Genomic DNA, 23,423 nt, shown 5'->3' with positions numbered 1-23,423 from the left:
GAAATTTAAAAATCACACATAAAATAACATTTGCACACTCTTCACTCTGAGTTGCACTTTGATTTTTCATAACAATTTGAAATTAGAAGCAGCCACTGCATTTTAATCATGAATTGATCCAAAAAAAAAAAAATACATGTGCAATGTTTCATTTTTATTAGACTGTGTAATTTCAAAATCTGAAGCAAAAACAGAGTGGTTGGACTTTAGCTTTGTGAAATTATGCTACATAAAACATCTGCATGACACAGAAACAGTAGATGGGATGAATGAGTTGCGGATTCACTCTCTGACAGCAGGCAGCACTTATGGAACAGTGATACAGCGTTTCGTTGGTTCCCTTTCACTCTGTCACTCTCGACGTCACATCGATGAATTGGGGATATGGCTTCGATATACCAATCTACTCTGAGTGTAAACTAAATGAGCCAATGCACATTGGCATGCAATTATTGCATCAAGCTGCCGCTGATCACAGGGTGAGTATAATAAGGCAGCAGGTGCAATGCATACCAGCTTTTCGCTTCGGAGCCGAGCGACGTTATCGTTCTGCTCAACTGTGTTGACAGAGGAGAACCACTTCCAGGAGTAGCGTGGACAGTTTTGAGGGTTACAGTGGTGGCAAACACAGCAGGGAACCAATCCTCTGGGGACCATTACTCCTCTTGCACCTCCGATCCAGCAGAGCGACCCATGGAACGTACTGGGCCCTCTTCAAAGAGCGAACCGACCAGATGTCGATCTCAGCATTGGAGTGAAAGCTGTTGGACGAAGACTCGGCTGCACTGCCACCCTCCGGGATGGTGGCAAAGCCTGAATTGGATCCGGAGATGGCAGCTATGCTTTCCCGGGCCGCCGAGAGGGTAGGGCTTGAGTGGAGACCTCCACCGTGTCCCAAACCCTCGAGGCTGGATGATTGGTTTCTCAGAGTTGCTCGAACTGGTTCTCAGCGCCCCGCCCCAGTGCCTTTCTTCCTGGAAGTGCATGATGAGCTCACTAAGTCTTGGACGGCACCTTTTACTGCCAGAAACCATCCGGTTGGCTCCTCCTCCCTCACCACCCTCGATGGTGGTGCAGGGAAGGGGTATTCGGCAATCCCGCCTGTGAAGCGGGTAGTAGAGATGCAATTGTGTCCTAAGTCCGCCTCCTCCTGGCATGGAGACCCGCGCAAAAGACAAGCCTGCCGGCCGCTCATTACTCAAGCTCACCAGCCACTCTGAAGACAAGCCTGCCATCCACACTGTTGTCAATTCTGCCAGATGCGGCTCCCACAAGCCCTGGCCATTCCTGAGTCAAGTTTGTCCAGCCCTAGAGCTCGCTCCAGTGTCGGCTCCAGCCCTAGAGCTCGCTCCAGTGTGGATTTTGGCCCCGAGAGGGCCTTGGAGCCCGTTATCTTCCAAGTATTTTTTTTTTGGTGGGGGGGGGGGGTAGTAGGGCTCCAGCAGTGGCCTCAAGGCTGCTCTGCCATAGCCTCCTGAGTTCCCTACTCCGCCATTGCCTCCTGGACTGCCTGCTCCTCCGTGGCATAGATCCCCGAGCTGCCTGCTCTGCCATGGTTTGTTGGACGGCATGACCCCACCATGGTACCCCGAACTGCCTAATCCGCCATGGACTGCCCGATCCTCCATGCCACCTGGAATGGGTACTGCTCTGGAGGCCTGCTGTCCGATGTCTGTCCTGAGGTATCCCCAGAGTACCCAGCCCCTGAGTAATTTCAGGCCTGTGTTCATGTCTTTTGTGTTTTGTTCCCCATGTTCTAGTTCTCACTTGTATTTCCTTTAGCCCTTATTTGGTTATGTTCCTGTCCTCATTATTTAATTATGAGTTCATTAGTCTCCACCTGTGTTTGTTTGATTCAGGTGTGTTTAATTTACTCCCTAAATTAGTGTTTTATTTAAGCACAAGTCTGTTTAGTCTTTGGTTGTCCAGTCACAGTTACTCTACGTTGTGTTTCCCATTGTCCTTCTGCCTTTTTGTTATTAAACTGTGAGTTTGGTTTGCACCCGCTGTCTCCTTTGCCATCCTCCTGACACAACCGTGACACATGTAAGTTTCACTATCTTTAGGTTCACTGTCAAAAATGCCATTGTGAACACTAAAGCAGACCAGGACCAAATGTATTGTTTTCTTCTTTTTTTGGTCCGGACCAAATGAACCAAGAGAACCGAACTACAAGTGTAAATGCACCCTCAGTGCTGCTTTGTTTACAGTGGTTACTGGGAAAAACCGCTCTATTGCTGCTGTTCCATAAGTGCCACCTGCTGTCAGACGGTGGAGTTACTGTCTATTTTGTTCAAACCAATGCGAAAATCGGATCGATTGTTTGTTGGAAATCTTAACCTGTAGATGGAAAACAAGCTTATGTGCATTCTAAAAATCTCCACACTAAAATGCCTATAATTTATGATTTTGATCCTTCTCTTAAAACGAGTTGAAGACTGAAATGAGGTTTATCGGTTTAATTTTTTTAATTTTTTTTGTCAAATCTAGTAAATAACGTTATGTTGTATGTCACCAAACCAAGTTTTTTTTTTTTTTTTTTTATCCAGCCATCATTTTTAATATTAATATTTTAATGTTCATGCAAACAAAAAGTGCATAGTGCTGCTAATTTTATTTATTGTTTTTGGTTTTTGTCATTAAACACTTTATTCTTTTTCCTTAAATTATGGTAATAATAATAATTTTCTGAAAATATTATGTTCTTTGTGTTGTCATAATTTTGATAATTTTGATATTAAAATGGTAATAAAACTGACTATTACCCTACACTCAGTATTGGTCCCCTCCACCTGTTAGAACGGAATTGCGCCCCTGAATGACTGACCGTGTTTGTGACTTGAAAATATGCATGTGCATGTTCATTGCAGAACACGATTTGTCATTCATGATCTCTCAACCGCTTGTAAACCTATGTAAAAAAAATAGCTGAAGACAAAACCCTGCATATGTGTCCACCCCCACAACCCTCCCCCATCCCCAGAAAAAAGCTCCGGCTCAGAATGATGGTGGTACCTTTGAAGCATGTGGGGACAACAGCCTGATTAACGAGATGTTGAATATGTCTGTGAAGACATCAGTGCATTCCTCTGCACAGTTTCTCAGTACACGAACAGGTACGCTGTCAGGACCCAGAGCTTTGCGTACGTTGATCCTACTGAGGGATCTCCTCATGATGTCTGGGGGCAGCGTCATCACCTGGTTGCCAGGAGGAGGTGGGGTCTTCTGTGCAGTGGTGCTGTTTTGTGCCTCAAATCGAGCAAAGAAGCCATTCAGCTTGTTCAGCAGTGAGATGGTTCTGTCCCAGGTTCACGGTGAAGGCTAGTAGAGCGTGATGGTCTGTATCCCCCAACACAGGCACAGAGTGTCTGCTTCAGGCCCACCTCATCTCCAGCTCTGAAGGCAGCGTTCTGAGCCTTCAAGAGTCTGTAGACCTCCCCTGTTAGCCATGGCTTCTGATTGGTCCGGACAGTGATGGTCTTGGTGAGCGTTACATCATCAGTGCACTTGGTGATGTAGTCAGTGACAGTCTCTGTGTACTCCTGGAGGTCTGTGGTGTTATTGTACAGGTGCTGGTCATATAATTAGAATATCATCAAAAAGTTGATTTATTTCATTAATTTCATTCAAAAAGTGAAACTTGTATATTATATTCATTCATTACACACAGACTGATATATTTCAAATGTTTACTTCTTTTAATTTTTATGATTATAACTGACAACTAAGGAAAATCCCAAATTTAGTATCTCAGAAAATTAGAATATAAATTAAGACCAATACTAAGAAATTATTTTTAGAAATCTTGGCCAACTAAAAAGTATAAAAATAAAAAGTATGAGCATGTACAGCACTCAATACTTAGTTGGGGCACCTTTTGCCTGAATTACTGCAGCAATGCTCAGGTGTTATGAGAGCCCAGGTTGCTCTGATAGTGGCCTTCAGCTCTTCTGCATTGTTGGGTCTGGCATATCGCATCTTCCTCTTCCCAATACCCCATAGATTTTCTATGGGGTTAAGGTTAGGCGAGTTTGCTGGCCAATTAAGAACAGGGATACCATGGTCCTTAAACCAGGTATTGGAAGCTTTGGCACTTTGTGCTGGGGCCAAGCCCTGTTGGAAAATGAAATCTGCATCTCCATAAAGTTGGTCAGCAGCAGGAAGCATGAAGTGCTCTAAAACTTCCTGGTATACGGCTGTGTTGACCTTGGACCTCAGAAAACACAGTGGACCAACACCAGCAGATGACATGGCACCGAAAACCATCACTGACTGTGGAAACTTTACACTGGCCCGCAAGAAACGTGGATTGTGTGCCTCTCCTCTCTTCCTCCAGACTCTGGGACCCTGATATCCAAAGGAAATGCAAAATTTACTTTCATCAGAGCACATAACTTTGGACTACTCAGCAATAGTCCAGTCCTTTTCGAAGCAAGACGTTTCTGACGCTGTCTGTTGTTCAAGAGTGGCTAGACACAAGGAATCCGACAGCTGAAACCCATGTCTTGCATATGTCTTTGTGTAGTGGTTCTTGAAGCACTGACTCCAGCTGCAGTCCACTCTTTGTGAATCTCCCCCACATTTTTGAATGGGTTTTGTTTCACAATCCTCTCCAGGGTGCGGTTATCCCTATTGCTTGTACACTTTTTTCTATCACATCTTTTCCTTCCCTTCGCCTCTCTGTTAATGTGCTTGGACACAGCGCTCTGTGAACAGCCAGCCTCTTTTGCAATGAGCTTTTGTGTCTTGCCCTCCTTGTGCAAGGTGTTGTAACGTATGGACTAGATCATGATAACACATTCATTCTAATATTCAGAAAGATTTTTAATCTACTGACTGACCTCATGTAATCACAGCTTAGAGCCAATGAGTCTGCATCAAACTGTGCCATTCACACCTTTAGGGGCCTGTTTGAGCATCACCAGGAACACCTCTACACATCTAGCTCGGACTCACAAGCTTCAAAGAGATCTTAATCAGCTTCAATGGCCAAAGCATGCAGAGGAAAAGACCTCTCCATGCCGCTCGCACACACACACACACACACACACACACACACACACACACACACACACACACACACAAACCTTCTTGCATTTAACTCAGGAAATAAGCCATTCCAAATTTATACGATATATTCCTGTGTGTTTGTATGTTTCCCAGCTCATATTAGCATAGTTATGATTCTCTATTCGTGTTAGTTGACCTCTAAGTGCCTATATTCAAGCATAAGAATGTATCTTTATGTTTCTATCTGTCTTGCATATCTTTCTTGGTACCTAATTAAACCTTTCGTTTGCCTTAGCTAAATATCTCTACTATGTGAGCCTAAAATGCATCATACTATTTGTACCATAGTTTGGGTTACCAGATAACCAGTTAAACACTCCATTAATAAATTATGCAAATCAGGTGTCATTGAGACAAAGAAACACTTTCCCGCTGAAACTATATGCCTTGTTATTGGTCAATCCAACCAAAAGAGGTGTTACTGGGAAAACCAGATAAAACCTCTTCCACACCCAAAAGGTTTCTCTCTTAACTCTTCTCTTAACTTGCGGTTCCCTGGAGACACCCATCACCTTGGACACCTTCTGGCAGTTTTCAGCAACTTTGTTGATTCACTTCGGAGCAGTCAACCCATGGATGAAATGACAAAGGTTTCACTCCAAACAGGATTCAACAGGAATCTACGCATTATACATGCACCGGGACACTTTACTTAGCAACTACAGACCCAATGCAAGTAACCGCTTGTTAACTATTTAGTTGCTCTTCTAAGCTTTGACCCCTTTTAATTAATGAGATTCTTTGATGGTTCTTAACAGGTTGTGATTTAGTTTATGAGTAAATACTGCCATGACTCTCCACTCTCTTGTGCGTGAGCGCTCGCTCGCTCTCTCACTCTCTGCAGTGCGTCTCTCTCTCTCTCTCTCTCTCTCTGTGCGCATGCGTGAGCGTTTGAGCTGAACGGGTGTGGAGTGTGAGAGTGTCTGCCTGCGGGCTGAGTGAGTTTCTATCTTTTCTTTATTTTTTGGCAAAGCGTTTGGTGTACTGTGTGGGGTTTGCTGGAGTTAGGGAAAGTGAAGCGCTGTTATTCAGCGTGTGCTGTCTGGAATGGCAGCGTCCGAAAGCGTACCGCTTGATAAGCTAACGCGGCGGAATGGCATCAAAGTTATCCCCGCGGAACGCTGCTCAATAGAGGAGTGTAGCATAGCTGTAGCGAAAGTTGTTGGTTACAAAAGTATTTTGTCAGCATCAAGAATGAACAGTGCAATTGTTTTGTTTTTAGATGATGTGAACAAGGTAAATGAGATCGTTGCAAATGGAATAGTGATCAATGAGTCGTACACACCGGTAATGCCTTTGATGCAACCGGCAAAAAAAATCTTGTTGTCAAATGTTCCACCGTTCATAAAAGATGAAGTGATTCAGAGAGAATTGGCCAGACATGGAAAAATTGTTTCCCAGTTTAAAAAGATTGCTTTAAACTGTAAATCGGCGCAGTTAAAACATGTTGTTTCTTTCCGACGACAAGTGTACATGATTTTAAACAGTGAGAGTGCGGAGTTAAATCTTGCAATAAAGTTTAGGCTGGAAGAGTTTGATTATGTGATTTACGCCACATCGGAAACAATGAAATGTTTCATTTGCAGACAAGGAGGACATCTGGCCCGTGCGTGTCCAGAGAATGTAGAACACGAAGCAACAATAAGTGACATTGAAAGAGAGGGACAGAAAGATAAGGAGGAAAATGAAAATCAGGAAAAAGGCAGGGAATCGTTTGAGAATGATGGAAGAGTTAATCAAGAAGAAACTGTGAATAAGAGTAATGAGGAAGGATTAGGAGAAGATGTTGAAAAAATAAATGATGCGGCTGGCCCTGTTGTGGAGGTAGAAATCCCAAGAGATATTGACATGGCCGAAGATGACAATCTGTTCAAAACACCGACACTGAAGAGAAAAACTAGGGGAAAGAGAGTTGGAAAAAAAGCTAAGAAAGAACAGGTTCAAGAAAAACAGATGAAAGAAAGGATGGTTGAAGAAACTATATCTGACCATAATGAGTCTGATGATTCTGTAACAGGAAGTGAGAGTGAATCCGTGAGCTCGGTTGACTCAGTCTCTCTAAGAAGATCGGGGAGGAGTACTTATACCCTTGGAAAAATTAAGACCTTTTTGCAGAGCACAAAAGGGATGAAGGGAGTTCAAGTACAAGAGTTTTTTCCTGATCGTGAATTGTTTATAGAATCAGCAAGAATGGCAATGAAAGAAATAGGGCTGGGGGGTCTTACAGAACAGGAAGTATACAGGCTAAAGAAAGTTGTTCAAAAGTTGAGATCCAATATGCTAAATGATGAGAAAGAAGTGTTTTAATTTTTCTTTTCTCTTTGTTAGTTTTTTTGTGTTTTGTGTTGTGCATTTTCTTTTTTTATTCACTTATTTATGAGTAATTTAAGACTGGGCAGCCTAAACATAAACGGTGCAAGGGATTACAGAAAAAGAGCAATGCTTTTTGAATTAATAAGGAAAAAAAATATTGATGTTATGTTTCTTCAAGAGACACATAGTGATGTAAAAAATGAAAGTGAATGGATGATGGAATGGGAAGGAGAAGTGTTTATGAGCCATAAGACTAGTAATAGTGGAGGTGTGGCAATTTTACTAAGGAAAAATATCAATCAGGTTTCATGTGAAGTGGAAAATGTAGTTGGGGGACAGTTGTTGAAAATACGGGTCAAGTTTGAACATTTTACTGTTGTATTTATAAACCTGTATGCCCCAGTATTGGGAGGTGAAAGAGTTTTGTTTTTAAACAAAGTTAAAGATATAGTTAAAAATTGTAAATCTGAAGAGTATTTATTCCTAGGGGGTGATTTTAATTGCACAGAGGATAATAACATTGATAGGAACCATAAAGAGCCACATATAGCATCACAACGTGCTTTGAGACAAATAATGAAAGAACATGAGTTATATGACATTTGGAGGGTGTTGAATAAAACTCAGAGACAATATACATGGACACAAGTGAGAGAACATTATGTGACAATGGCTAGACTAGACAGGTGGTATTGTTTTAAATATCATTTTAATATTATTAAGCATTGTGTAATTTCACCTGTAAGTTTTACAGATCATGGTTTAGTCAGTTGTAATGTCTTTGTTACTAATGTAAAGCCAAGGAGTGCTTATTGGCACTTTAATGTTGGGTTATTGCAAGATAAACTTTTTTTTGTGAGGTGTTTGGTTATTTTTGGAAAAAACTAAGGATAGGAAGTCCTCGTTTGACTCTCTACAGCAATGGTGGGATAATGCTAAAATAGAAATACAGCAACTGTGCCGGTTGTACACTTTCAGTGCTTCTAGAGACATTTCCCGATCACTTGAAGATCTAGAGAGAGAAATTGTAGAATTACAAAACTCAATAGAATTTGCTAAAGACAGAGAATGTATTAAAGTTCTCAAAATAAAAAGAAAGTTTTGGATGATTTGTTGGGTGTTAAAGCACAGGGTGCTCTGATACGCTCACGCTTTCGAAGTGTAGCGCAGATGGATGGCCCAACCAAGTTTTTTTTTGGACTTGAAAAGAAAAATGGACAAAATAGAAATATGCATTCATCTGAATCTGGCATGGAAATTATAAATCCTAAGGAAATAAGGAAAAGAGCGGTTGATTTTTATTCAGAGCTGTATAAGAGTGAACACGTAGAGGTGAAAGATATAGCCAGTAAGTTTTATGTGGGTCTACCTAAAGTTCCAGATAGAGCCAATGTTGAACTGGAGAAACCTTTTACGAAAGGTGAATTATATGATGCCCTAAAGAGTATGGAGTGTGGGAAAGCTCCGGGGATCGATGGTATTCCTGTAGAGTTTTATAAATCCCTCTGGGCAGTACTCGGGGATGATCTTCTGGAAGTGCTTAATGACAGCTTGACCAGAGGGTCGCTGCCTACAAGCTGCCGGAGAGCAGTGATCACCCTTCTGCCGAAAAAAGGGGACCTCAGAAACATAAAGAACTGGCGACCTGTGTCACTCTTATGCTCTGATATGAAGATCCTATCCAAAGCCTTAGCGGTTCGATTAAGAGATGTAATTGGTGGAGTCATCCATATAGATCAGACATACTGTGTACCCAATCGGTCTATTTTTGATAATATTCATTTAATTAGAGACATTTTGGACATCTCTGGATTATTGGGGTTAAACTTTGGTCTTATTTCTTTAGACCAAGAAAAAGCCTTTGACCGGGTTGAGCATAACTACCTCTGGCAGACTCTGGGAGAGTTTGGTTTCAGTCCTGGTTTTATCAAAATGATCGGGGTGTTATATGTAAACATTGAGAGTGTACTTAAAATCAATGGAGGTTGAGTGCTCCTTTTAAGATCACAAGAGGTATAAGGCAAGGGTGTGCACTATCGGGGATGTTGTATGCCTTAGCTATTGAACCACTGTTATTAAGAATTAGAGCAAGTATTGATGGTTGGAGTATACCGCAATCTGAGTGTAAAATCAAGTTATCGGCATATGCTGATGACATTATTGTCATGATAAAAAAATCAAAAAGAAGTAGACATGTTACATGTAATAATTAATGATTTTGGAAAAATGTCCTCAGCTAAGGTAAACTGGATAAAGAGTGAAGCCATAGTTTGTGGAAAGTGGGAAGGTAGATGCTTTCCTAAACTACCTGGTGGACTTGAGTGGAAGAAAAGTGGTTTTAAATATTTAGGTGTATATCTTGGGGATGATTCCATGATGCAGAAAAACTGGGAAGGTGTTTTGGAGAAAACAAAAGGACGTCTAGAAAAATGGAGATGGTTGTGGCCAAAAATGTCATTCAGGGGACGGGTCACAGTCATTAATAATTTGGTGGCTTCAACGTTCTGGCATCGCTTAGCATGTACTGAGCCGCCAAGTGGACTTCTTGCAAAGCTGCAGGCCATCATAGTGGATTTTTTTTGGACTAAGTTTCATTGGGTACCACAGAGTGTACTCTATCTTCCTAGAGAAGAAGGGGGACAAGGACTAATACACCTGGTCAGCAGAGGAGCAACCTTTCGCTTACAGTTCATTCAAAGACTTTTAGCAGGTCCTGAAAATCTTGTCTGGAGAAACATTGCTAATTTTATTTTAAGACAAGCTGGAGGTTTGGGTTTGGACTCTACTTTGTTTTTATTGGACTCTAGTAAGATACAAGTGAATGGACTGACCCCTTTTTTTAAAGGGATTTTTAGAGTATGGAGCCTTTTTAAAAGAAGAAGAGGGGTTTCTGAGTCTTTGCATTGGTTACTTGAAGAACCGACTGTGTTAGGATCTAGATTTGATGTATCAAGTGAAATCGGATGGGGCTTTGAAAATGTCATGTGTACATCAAGAAAAGTTCAACTTCATCATCTAATAGTTGCAGGGGGTCCTGAGTTAAATAACTCAGAAGGGGTAGCCTCTTGTTTAAGTTTAAAATCTGAAAGGTTAGCAGGGAAACTGCTGGAGGTTTTTAAAACAGAAACTGACAGTAGAAGAAAAGTCTCTCCTGTTGAGTTACGGTGAAGGAAAGGTGTTTCCAAATAAGAAGGATCCTTTTCCAGAGTTATACATTACTCCTGATCTTAAAGGAGCTAACGGGGAGATGTTGGAGAACATAGAAGACTTAAGCTTTCATGAGGCTGACAGGAAAAAAATTTATAGAAGTTGTGTTAAGGTTTTAAATAAGAAAACTTTAAATAGGAGAGTAGAGACTGTTTGGAGAGACAAACTAGGTTTTGATACGAATGTAAAACCTGGGTGGAGAATTTTGTATAAACCCCCTTTAGAAAAGAGAGTGGGGGATCTCCAATGGAGAATCTTACACGGCGCAGTTGCTGTTAACTCTTTTGTGAGTGTAATTAACCCAAATGTATGTAATGTGTGTCATTTTTGTGAAAAAAGGGAGACAATTTTTCATTGTTTTATGGAGTGTACAAGATTGGGTTATTTTTTTGACTTTCTTAAATTGTTGTTTAGAAGTTTAAATGAAGTTTTTACTGTTCAGATTTTTATTCTTGGCTATCCATATGCAGCAAAAAATAGAATAAAATGTCAAATATTAAATTTCATTATAGGTGAAGCGAAAATGGCAATATATTTAAGTAGGAGGAACAAAATTGAAGGGTCAGAAGGATGTGAAGTTATATCTATCTTAAAAAACAGGATAAAATCAAGAGTATGGATTGATTTTAAGTTTTATAAGATGATGAAAGACTTGAGTTTTTTTTCAAACCAGTGGTGTTATAATGATGCAGTTTGCTCTGTTGTAGATGACATTTTAATTTTTTCTTGTGTGTTACAATGAGTATTACTAATGTAATGTGAATTTTTGTGGTTGTTGTGTTGAAATTGTGTTGAGTGGTATATAAGAATTGTAAATAAATGTTTTGTTAAAATTCAAAAAAAATTATTTGCTGCGCTCTCTCTCTCTCTCTCTCTCTCTCTCTCTCTCTCTCTCTCTCTCTCTCTCTATCCATGCCTTCCTTGTGTTGGCATCTATGTTTAATGTGTGTATGTTTGTGTTTAGTCCGATGTTGCATGTTCCCCTGTAGTGTAGTTTAATAAACATCCATATGTATTCACACTTGGTTGTCTGTGTTTGCTGCTCACAGAACGAGGTCACTTTAACGTTCCGGTTTCGTTACATGCTCTGGGAGCAGTGTATTAGTAGTAAAATTATTTTTCGTGACCAGAGAAATAATTTTACTTAGAGTCAATAAACGATTAACACTGTCCGCCCTGCGGACGAACAAATCATTTTATTGTACTATTAATGATATAATGCTACAAGTAATTCCTGAAGATGAATGTAGTTAATAATAACCCGTTATGATTAATTATGTACATCTCACTTTGAGCTAATTTGTTACAGTGTCAATGGTCGTCTTTTGGACAACTGTCAATTCAGCAGTCTTCCCCATGATTGTGTAGCCTACAGAACTAGACTGAGAGACCATTTAAAGGCTTTGCAGGTGTTTTGAGTTAATTAACTGATTAGAGTGTGGCACTAGGTGTCTTCAATATCGAACCTTTTCACAATATTCTAATTTTCTGAGATACTGAATTTGGGATTTTCCTTAGTTGTCAGTTAAAACATCAAAATTAAATGAAATAAACATTTGAAATATATCAGTCTGTGTGTAATGAATAAATATAATATACAAGTTTAACTTTTTGAATGGAATTAGTGAAATAAATCAACTTTTTGATGATATTCTAATTATATGACCAGCACCTGTATGTGGCAGCCTGCTTAAACATATTCCAGTCTGTGGTGTTGAAACACTCCCGAAGTGCCTCTGAATGCTGTACATTGACACCAGCTCTGCACACTAATCAAATCCTGCACATTATGAAGCACATGGGAGACTCGACTTGCAGTTGATTTCAAGAGAGTTACTAGTACATGTTGCTGATGTCTCCAGTTTAGCGTAAATAAAATTTTTTTAGAGATCTTATGGAAATTACCATGTTCTACAAAGCATGAGCTGTGTTCCAGATTCCATCATCATAAAATTAGACACAAATAGCATTTAGATAAAGCTATCATTTATGCTTAGTAATTAGTTATAAATATCAGTGAAGCTTTTGTTAGTATTTGTCAAGTTAATCGAGGCTTTCATTATCTGAAGAACAAATCTGGTGCATTTATACATACATATATTGTGTTGCTAGGCAGAATATATTCTGCATGTGAGACTCTCACTCTTTCATGCTGCTAAAATTTTTATGTTGTATATCTGTCAGCTGATTGTCCGTTTGAAGAAGGAGATCCAGTGTTTGAAGGAAGAGCTGGCTCTGGTTACTGGAGAGCAAAGGAGTGACAAGCTAACCCAAGAAGAGATCCAACAGTATGTACCTGCAATTCCTCACAATTCCTCACTCATCCTTTATAAACATAAAGTGTGGGGGGGGGGGGGGGGTGACTAATAATGAATTGTGCTCGCTAATGGCATTGTTAAAAAAGCATGTGTAACAGATCAGACTGAATGAATTGTTCATGATTTGGATTGTTTTGGTTGCAGCGGTGATGGAGTTTAACAGCACACTGAATTATTTTCTATACTGTAAATATAGAAGACTAAATAATCAACTTGACATTTGCTAGTATGGCAAAACTTTTTCGAATGTGCTATACAGTAGGTGGCCAACCAGAGTGTGCCTTCTACTGCCACAAGCGCCACCGCTGCCGCGTCTGCAAAGGGCATTTGCAGCTTTTGACCGCTGAGTGGCGCATTAACCACAAGTTATCAAACAAACGCATCAAAACACTTTTTTGTAAATAGCCGTCAGCTTTGCCTTGCCGATGTGTTACATTTGATGGCTGCAGTCAGGGAAAATGAAAGAAAAACACTGTAGTTAAAATATTTAATATTCACAGATGAAACTTTAGTAGCCTACTTAATAAGTTATGTTCGTTTCTTAGAACGAATAAAACAGAATAAAACACGCACATATTTTGTTATTTGTTACCTGTCATTTATTTTGACAGATAACTACTGGGGGAAAAGAAATCTGTCTGTACACTGATAAAAAAATTGTTGCCTATATTATAAATTATTTCCATTGTTTTGATGACAGCGTCATCACCTGGTTGCCAGGAGGAGGTGGGGTCTTCTGTGCAGTGGTGCTGTTTTGTGCCTCAAATCCATTCAGTTTGTTCAGCAGGGAGATGGTTCTGTCACAGGTCCACGGTGAAGGCTTGTAGTCGGTAATGGTCTGTATCCCCCAAAACAGGCTCAGAGTGTCTGCTTCACGCCCACCTCATCTCCAGCTCTGAAGGCAGCATTCCGAGCCTTCAAGAGTCTGTAGACCTCCCCTGGCAGCCATGGCTTCTGATTGGCCCGGACATGATGACTTAAAACTGGGGTGCCTTACATACATGAGAAATATATCTACAGAAAGCTTGAAATGTCTATTAAACGAACCAATTCAAAACGAAAGCAAGTACTCCCTGATTATGCACATCCTGTGGAGATGAGAGTCAGCACCGTGAATTTCATCTCGCAGCCGACAAGAAAAAATTAGTTTATTAATAAATAATTAAAATGTCTAATTTTTCACAACTATTAGGCTACTTCTGCCTGTGCTTTGTGGCAAACTTAATGTGTGTGCTTGAGCGCGGAATATATTAGCTAAGGCTTATTATGGATTAGACTGTGTTCATTTAATATAAACGTGTGATTAGTTGAATAATGACTTAAATGAACGACTATTAGTAACTAGAAAAATCTTACGTGGGGGGCAGACCTATTAAATACCCTCTAGACATCTCTGTTGAAGTTTTTAAAGCATTTTATTCGCGTTTGTATAAATTCTGCTTTCAGAACAGTCCGTAATGGAGAGAAGCTGTTAGAAACATTGATTTTTCCTCTGAAACACAAAAACGAAAATTGAAATAAAATCGATATTTTATGTTTTGAGAATGGTCAACCCTTCTCCATTCTGCAGATATTGTTGCTTCTGGATTGTGCATTGTAAATCACAGAAAGTCTACAAAATGTTGTCTCCCAAAAACTTGGGTCTTTTTTTGTCATGTCTGTAACTTACGTGTATTTCCCAAATCTTATATAAAACACGTTCATTGACGGATACTTTTATAATGTCTGGACTTTTTATAATGTTTTGGGATTTAGAAAAACATAAAGAGATGGTTCAATATATTGGTAATGAATACATTCTGTGAGAATTTATATTTCAGCTTTTGACTTTTGTATTAATAATTTTATTTATAATTTTATTATATATAAATAAATAATAATAAAAAAAACAACCCGGGATTTTAAACTGTGTTGCTAAAATCACTGACTAACTTGATGAACGAAACTTCCCTTCTATATATATCAGGCACGGATTGGCTAATCGGCAGCACCAGGAGGATTCCCGGTGGGCCAGTCTGTTTTTTTGTTTTTTGGATGGGTGGGACGGTGTTTTTTTTGTACTGGGTTGAAATATGCTGCCTGCACTCACAGCAGCCCTACTCTTTTTATTTATTATTTTCTCGCAGCCCATACTATTATTTTCACCAGACCATAATAATAACAAAAGGATAATTAATCATTCTTTTTGCAAAAATCATTGTTATTTGTGAACGTAGGCATTTGAGGAAAGCTCTAAGACCAAGCGGAATCCTCTGCCAGCTGCTCCTGCTTCACAGCGAGCGCCACTCGCGCTAACTACACCCAGGTTCACAGTCCGCAAGTTTTACAAAATCAGTTTGAGGCAAATGCAACTTATTTATCATGAGCCCAACATTTAGCAAGGCAGGAAAACATTCAGTCTACATGGAGGAAGACGTATTTCATTGTAAGTTAATTCTGTTAAATAGAGAGAAAAAAATACATTGAAAAAACAAACAAACAAAAAAACTAGTGTTGGCTATTGTTAAACTTGGACCTCAATATATTGAAGTATCAATCCAAACACCAGAAGCAATCTACACTCTCTTTAAGTGTTCTTTCATTGAAAAGTATGCATTTTTATTCATTCACAGGCTATATGGTTGAGATAATGTTTCAGTTCAAAACTTTAAGTGCCATTGTTTAAAAAAATGCTTTATTGGCTGATGTTTCATAGACCTTCAGTTTTTTTTTTTTTTTTTTTTTAATGCTAGATTTAACTTGAATCTCAATACTATTAGTGAAAGTCAAAGTCAAAGTCGTGACATTTGCCAAGTATGGTAACCCATACTCGGAATTGGTGCTCTGCATTTAACCCATTCAAGTGCACACACAGCAGTGAGAAGTGAACACACACCCGGAGCAGTGGGCAGCTATATCCAGTGCCCGGGGAGCAACTGGGGGTTCAGTGTCTTGCTCAAGGGCACTTCAGCCATGGGTATTGAGGGTGGAAGAGAGCGCTGTTCATTCACTCCCCACCCACCTACAACTCCTGCCAGCACCAAGACTCGAACCTGTGACCTTGTGGTTACGAGTCCAATTCTCTAACCATTAGGCCACAGCTGCCCCAACTGACTTTAAAATCTCAAGGAGTTTATAAGTTGAAACGGGTGAAAATGTCACGGTGCATGTTAAATAGCCTAAATGAACTTGATTGCATGTTACCATGAAACTAACAATATAATTTGTTTTTAAAATGAACAATTCCTGTATAAAATGGGACAGCAAACTTTATATCAAACATTTTTAAATTGTCCACAGTTCTACACCAGAGCACACTCTTTCATTCGGGACAAATCCAAACGTTTCCATATTCATAATGTTGCACATTTTGAAGCTAAACTACAAACCCGATTCCAAAAAAGTTGGGACACTGTACAAATTGTGAGTAAAAAAGGAATGGAATAAATTACAAATCTCATAAACTTTTAATTTATTCACAATAGAATATAGACAACATATCAAATGTTGAAAGTGAGACATTTTGAAATGTCATGCCAAATATTGGCTCATTTTGGATTTCATGAGAGCTACACATTCCACAAAAGTTGGGACAGATAGCAATAAGAGGCCGGAAAAGTTAAATGTACATATAAGGAACAGCTGGAGGACCAATTTGCAACTTATTAGGTCAATTGGCAACATGATTGGGTATAAAAAGAGCCTCTCAGAGTGGCAGTGTCTCTCAGAAGTCAAGATGGGCAGAGGATCACCAATTGCCCAATGCTGCGGCGAAAAATAGTGGAGCAATATCAGAAAGGAGTTTCTTAGAGAAAAACTGCAAAGAGTTTGAAGTTATCATCATCTACAGTGCATAATATCATCCAAAGATTCAGAGAATCTGGAACAATCTCTGTGCGTAAGGGTCAAGGCCGGAAAACCATACTGGATGCCCGTGATGCTACTGTAATGGAAATCACAACATGGGCTCAGGAATACTTCCAGAAAACATTGTCGGTGAACACAATCCACCATGCCATTCGCCGTTGCCGGCTAAAACTCTATAAGTCAAAAAAGAAGCCATATCTAAACATGATCCAGAAGCGCAGGCATTTTCTCTGGGCCAAGGCTAATTTAAAATGGACTGTGGCAAAGTGGAAAACTGTTCTGTGGTCAGTCTAATCAAAATTTGAAGTTCTTTTTGGAAAACTGGGACGCCATGTAATCCGGACTAAAGAGGACAAGGACAACCCAAGTTGTTATCAGTGCTCAGTTCAGAAGCCTGCATCTCTGATGGTATGGGGTTGCATGATACTTGTGGCATGGGCAGCTTACACATCTGGAAAGGCACCATCAATGCTGAAAGGTATATCCAAGTTCTAGAGCAACATATGTTGGGATGCTTACGTATTTTGTTTGGGGGAATAAATTGTGTTTTCCAACATGACAATGCCAGACCACATACTGCATCAATTACAACATCGTGGCTGTGTAGAAGAAGGATCTGGGTACTGAAATGACCAGCCTGCAGTCCAGATCTTTCACCCATAGAAAACATTTGGTGCATCATAAAGAGGAAGATGTGACAAAGAAGACCTAAGACAGCTGAGCAACTAGAAGCCTGTATTAGACAAGAATGGGACAGCATTCTTAGTCCTAAACTTGAGCAACTTGTCTCCTCAGTCCCCAGATGTTTGCAGACTGTTATAAAAAGAAGAGGGGATGCCACACAGTGGTAAACATGGCCTTGTCCCAACTTTTTTCAGACGTGTTGATGTCATGAAATTTAAAATCAACTAATTTTCCCCTTAAAATGATACATTTTCTCAGTTTAAACATTTGATATGTAATCTGTGTTGTATTCTGAATAAAATATTGAAATTTGAAACTTCCACATCATTGCATTCTGTTTTTATTCACAATTTGTACAGTGTCCCAACTTTTTTGGAATCGGGTTTGTATTATTCTTTAGGTAAAATAGGCTTTGTAGTTCATGTGTCTTTCAGTATCAACGGAAAAAAAAATCATAATGAGCAAAAAATATGCCAAAGTGGACTGCTACTCACGCCTTATGGCACGGTGAACGGCTGCAATGTTTCCAATGAATATGTGAATATGAATAGGCACCAGCGTGATCAAACAGCTGATACTTAATTTTTGGTCACACAGTAAAGGCATAATTAACTCACTGTAAATTTTCTATTGGTTTTTAAGTAGCCTATGTTACAATGTTATATTATAATGTTCTTGTTTTACTTCATCGTTTAATCTCCATTTACAAACCAAAATTTTACAATTACAGTCAGTTTGCAACCCGTGCTTTTGCGCCACCTGGTAGTAGTTTTCGTAAATAACTTTAACACGCAACTGACTTGCAGTTAATGCCGCGGCCCTGCGGCGGCGGTATTACCCATTTTGGTTGTCCACCATATGTATGTGCTGATAATCTGTATTTATTTTTTTACCTCAAACATGGTTTAACCTGTTTTTTTTTTGTCTTTCTTCACAGCACATATATTTTGTATGTAACTCTTTATTCTGAAAACAGAAATATGTGAAATATGAAATTTATGAAATCCCAGCATACAGACTCCCGATAAATATTTGTTATTAAAGCATCAACATTCACAGAACACTGTTATTTTTAACTAACAGGCTGCTGTGTGCATGGTTTGGCATGGCAGAATGCCAGCAAAGAGTGCTGCATTTATAATCTCTAAGGCCTTGTTTACACTGCAGGTCTTGATGCCCAATTCTGATTTGTTGCCTACATCCGTTTTTTTTGGGCTGTCCGTTTATACATTCTTTCAATTGTGACCCATATCCGATTCATGTGTTTACACTTGCTATACCATCTGAAACATTGCACATGTGTTGTTGTCATTTACTGCCCCCACATGTGCTCCCTCCTGAGAATACTGTGACCTATGCTGACAAAACGAGACACAATGAGCAATAAAATAAATGACATTCTCCATTAAAAGACCTTCAAAATGATTTATGATTTGTTGGTATCGGACAAAAAATGACTGAGCCACACCCGTTTGAAGTCGATAGAGTGAAGTCCTCCATCTTTTCTTATTATTAAATACTATTATTTTATCTTTGCTATTATAAATGAGAACAGATGCAAAAAATAAATAAATAAATAAACGGACCACTTACCTAGAAAGAAACAAATAATGCATTATTGTTATCATTTTATATCTAAACTAAAGCATTCAAATACAAAAACAAATAATCAAATGTAAAAATAACTAAGCGTGTTCATTACAAATAAATTGATTATTAAAACTACAAAAGCAGTTCAATGGAGTGCAGCGAGTGATTCCCTCTTTTCTTCTGTTGTTAGATTAATTTATGATACATGATACTAGACGTCCTACTATAATGCGCAGATCTTATATAATGTTACACATCAGAAGTTTTCCCCCAACAGTTCCCCAAGCGTGTATTTAAGACAGAGCAGATTATGTTTGCGTGAATACTGTATATGCATGTATTTATCGGGATTGCGCTCCGTCAGAAGCATTGTTATATGCAAGGTCTTGTACTCTATCGCATACCTTGTCAGTGTCGTGTGCTTGATTAGACCCATTGTTGTGATAAACAGTAAAGTGTGTTCAAGCGCTAGCAAAAGACAGTGTAAAGAAATACTTTTTGAGAAGCAGTTAAATCAGCGGAAGTTAAAAGCAGATTGTAAGTGTATTTATTTCTTATCTCATTAGGGTTTAGCACAGTTGTCTTTGCTAGGAAACGCTTGTTTGTTTACTGTGTTGAGATGTGCTGCGTTTTGTCTCGTACTCTATCGCATACCTTGTCAGTGTCGTGCGCTTGCTTAGACCTTTGTTGTGATAAACACTAAAGTGTGTTCAAGCGCTAGCAAAAGACAGTGTAAAGAAATACTTTTTGAGAAGCAGTTAAATCAGCGGAAGTTAAAAGCAGATTGTAAGTGTATTTATTTCTTGTCTCATTAGGGTTTAGCACAGTTTTCGTTGCTAGGAAACGCTTGTTTGTTTACTGTGTTGAGACATGCTGCGTTTGGTCTCATACTCTATCGCATACCTTGTCAATGTCATGCACTTGCTTAGACCTTTGTTGTGATAAACAGTAAAGTGTGTTCAGCTGAATTCAATTTGCGTTTTGTCTGATGGGTATAAAAAAAGGTTAGTATACCGCGGCAGCGGTCACAGCAGCCCTCCTGTTAAGCCCTCATTGTGTAAAGTACGAAAGAGTGTAAAGACCATCGACTCTACCGAGCGACTCCACCAGGCAGGGACACCAGCAAGGGATATAAGTATTGTTTTGATTAATCCCTTTTCCTACTACTTGTTTCACTTCTGTTTCAGTTTTTATAACCAATTCTTACTATGTGTTTCCAGACCCCTACTATCACTACCACTCGCAAAACATGCATCACACACTGTAGGCAGCGCAATCCTAACAACCTGCACACTTTGCCTATGTCTGCTAATACATAACTTTCTTTTTCTATTGGTCTCTGGAATTCCCAGTCTGCTGTAAACAAAGCCGATTTCATTACTTCTATTATTAGTCATTCAAAGCTAAATCTCATGGCCCTGACAGAGAAATGGATCAAACCAGAGGACACTGCTACACCTGCAGCACTCTCCAATAATTTCTCACTTTCCCACTCCCCCCGTTTGACTGGAAGAGCTGGAGGTACTGGTCAGCTTATCTCTAATGATTGGAAATTTAATCCTTTACCATCTTTGGGTATCAACCGCTCCTTTGAATCTCATTCAGTTACTGTTACCTACCCTCTTAAAATCCATTTTGTAGTTGTCTATCGACCCTCAGGACCACTAGGTAACTTTTTGGATGAATTAGATGTCCTGCTCTCAACGTTTCCTGAGGATGGTACTCCCCTAGTTATGCTTGGAGACTTCAACATCCACCTAGATAAACCTCTTTCTGCAGACTTCCACACTCTGCTTGCCTCTCTTGATCTCAACCAAGTGTCAACTACTGCTACTCTCAAATCAGGCAACCATCTGGACCTTATTTACTAAGGGTGTAACGATACGCGTACCGTGTACCGAACGGTTCCCGGGCAAATTCCAAATGGAAGTGATCATCCCTGTCCCCTTGGAGTGGGGACTTTGGAGTGAGCAGGGCACGTGCATGCCATTATGTAGTCGTTTGGAATGCACTTGGCAAAAGGAGCGATGTCATTTCCTCATTATCTTCAGCTGGGATGTTCCTGTGACAACGGTGCACGGTGTGCGTCAGCAGATTCGCTGATAGACACCAGCATAAAAAAAAAATAATAATTATATATATATTATTTTTTATATATTATATAGCATATTTGAAAAACTTTTTTAAAATAAAAAAAATAATGTTTATTTGCAACAGTTATGCTAACAACAATAAAAAGTCATTTATGACATTAAAACAGCGTCATACAATTCCAATTGTATAGTTCATAATGTTTAACGCTCTACGAAGATTATCTTCATAAGATCTCTCTGGGATAAATCCGGTTTGGTCCGGATGTATAATTTGTCTAATTAATTTATTTACCCTTTTGGCAAGAATGGTAGTCAATATTCGTAGATCACTATTTAACAATGAAATAGGCCTATATGACTGACATTCGGTAGGATCTTTGCCCTCTTTGTGAATCACAACAATGGTTGTATCCATCCACGAAGGTGCCACTGTACCAGATTGCAGTGCATAATGATATGCTCTTAATAAGAGTGGAGAAACTATTTCTTTAAAATTTTTTATAGAATTCATTTATGTATCCGTCGGGTCCTGGACTGTTAATATTCTTTAGCATAGAGATTGTCTCAATTATTTCACTTTCTTTAATAGGTTCATCCAGATCCTTTGCCAATTTGCTTCGCCACACATCTACAAGTCCAAATTAAGACGACTGGTATTTTAACATCCTACTCATTCGGGAGAGTGAGGTAGTAGAGCTGGGTTGTCTATCAAAATGTTGTGACATAATACAATTGAAGTCTCCTCCCATTAATAATATTCCAGTGCTATACTGTGTAATAACATTGAAAACTTTTTTAATAAAAGCAGGCCTGTCCTCATTCGGTGCATACACGTTCATAAGTGAAACATTAATGCCATCTAAGGAGCCATTTACTAAAATGAATCTTCCCTCTGCATCCTTATGAGTCTTTTCTAAGGTGAAATTTACCTGCCTATGTATTAGGATAGACACTCCTTTCTTTCTCCCTGATGGAAGAGAGGAAAAGTACACTTTATCTGCCCATGATCTCTTTAATTTCTCATGTTCTGCGTCAGAGAGATTAGTTTCTTGCAGGAAAGCTATTTGACAGTTAGTTTGTTTTAGAATATTTTTTTCTCTTCATAGGGCTGTGAAGGCCATTGACATTATAGCTTATAACCTTTATAGATCCCATTATTAATTATAAATATAAATATATACAGAAAATAAGGGCAAACCTGCATTGCGGTATACCATCCAGAGAGAAAAAAAATCAAATAAAAAAATATATGAATAAAAAAAAAAAACCTGGGGCCATACAGTACATAGGTGTTATGCCTTTTAAAACCAACATGTTAGATAATATGGTGGAGGCATTTTTCCATCACTTTTTTAACAGTGGCAGATCTCAGGAAAACAATGAGATATGTAAAGATAGAACTACAGTAAATGTTCTTGAAACTCCAAAACATGTGCCAGCAATTACCTGTGCAAAAATTAACAAAGGAGTCCATGAGATTAAATAAACCATCACACAGGCTCCCACAGAACCAACAAATCTCAGAACAAAAGTATTATAACAACAGCATTGTTTATACTAGTAGACCCCTATCTGTGGGATGGTTTGGCCATTAGGACGTTCATAAAATATTTTCTTCAGATATAACAGTCATGGTCAGCTGAACAAAAGCAACTGAGTAAATTTAATTGTTAACATGAGTAAGGCTCTGATACTTACTGCAATCCTTTTGACGAAGTTAGGTTAGCATGTCAAACATCAGGTCGGGTCTGAAATAATTTTCCTCTTCAAGTAGTCCATCGTCTCAGACGCATTCCGGAACTCTTTTTCTTCTCCGTCATGCGAAATTCGAAATCTGGCCGGGAAAAGCAGTCCATACCGCACGCCTTGTCGACCCCGGAGAGCTCTCCTGACATCATCGAAGGCCGCTCTTGCCTTAGCAACGCTGGCTGTGTAGTCAGGAAAGATAGTGATTTGATTCCCGTTGTGCTGAACTCCTTGTTCAAGCACTTATTCTGTCTAGGCTGGACTATTGCAATGCTCTCTTGGCAGCTCTTCCAGCCAGTTCTATCAAACCTTTACAATTAATCCAGAACGCTGCATCAAGATTAATTTTTAATGAGCCGAAAAGAATACACGTCACACTTCTGTTTATCAATTTGCACTGGCTACCAATAGCTGCTCGCATAAAATTCAAGGCATTGATGTTTGCCTACAAAACCACCACTGGCTCTGCACCCCTTTACCTAAATTCATTACTTCAGACTTATGTGCCCTCTAGAAGCTTACGTTTTGCAAGTGAACGTTGCTTGATTGTGCCATC

General features: G+C 39.3%; 1 protein-coding gene across 1 annotated transcript in view; it reads left to right on the top strand.

Annotated features, from left to right (window-relative positions):
• kif6 (kinesin family member 6) overlaps nt 1-23,423 on the top strand; it is a 240,207-nt gene that overhangs the window by 62,558 nt on the left and 154,226 nt on the right. The window contains 1 exon segment of the mRNA XM_042774549.1: nt 12,775-12,878. Within this exon segment, the coding sequence (XP_042630483.1) occupies nt 12,775-12,878 (104 nt within the window).

Source organism: Cyprinus carpio, chromosome A17, assembly GCF_018340385.1.
Source record: "Cyprinus carpio isolate SPL01 chromosome A17, ASM1834038v1, whole genome shotgun sequence".
Lineage (NCBI taxonomy): Eukaryota > Metazoa > Chordata > Actinopteri > Cypriniformes > Cyprinidae > Cyprinus > Cyprinus carpio.
The sequence above is the reverse complement of the archived record's forward strand: the minus strand, read 5'-3'. Positions and strand labels throughout refer to the sequence as shown.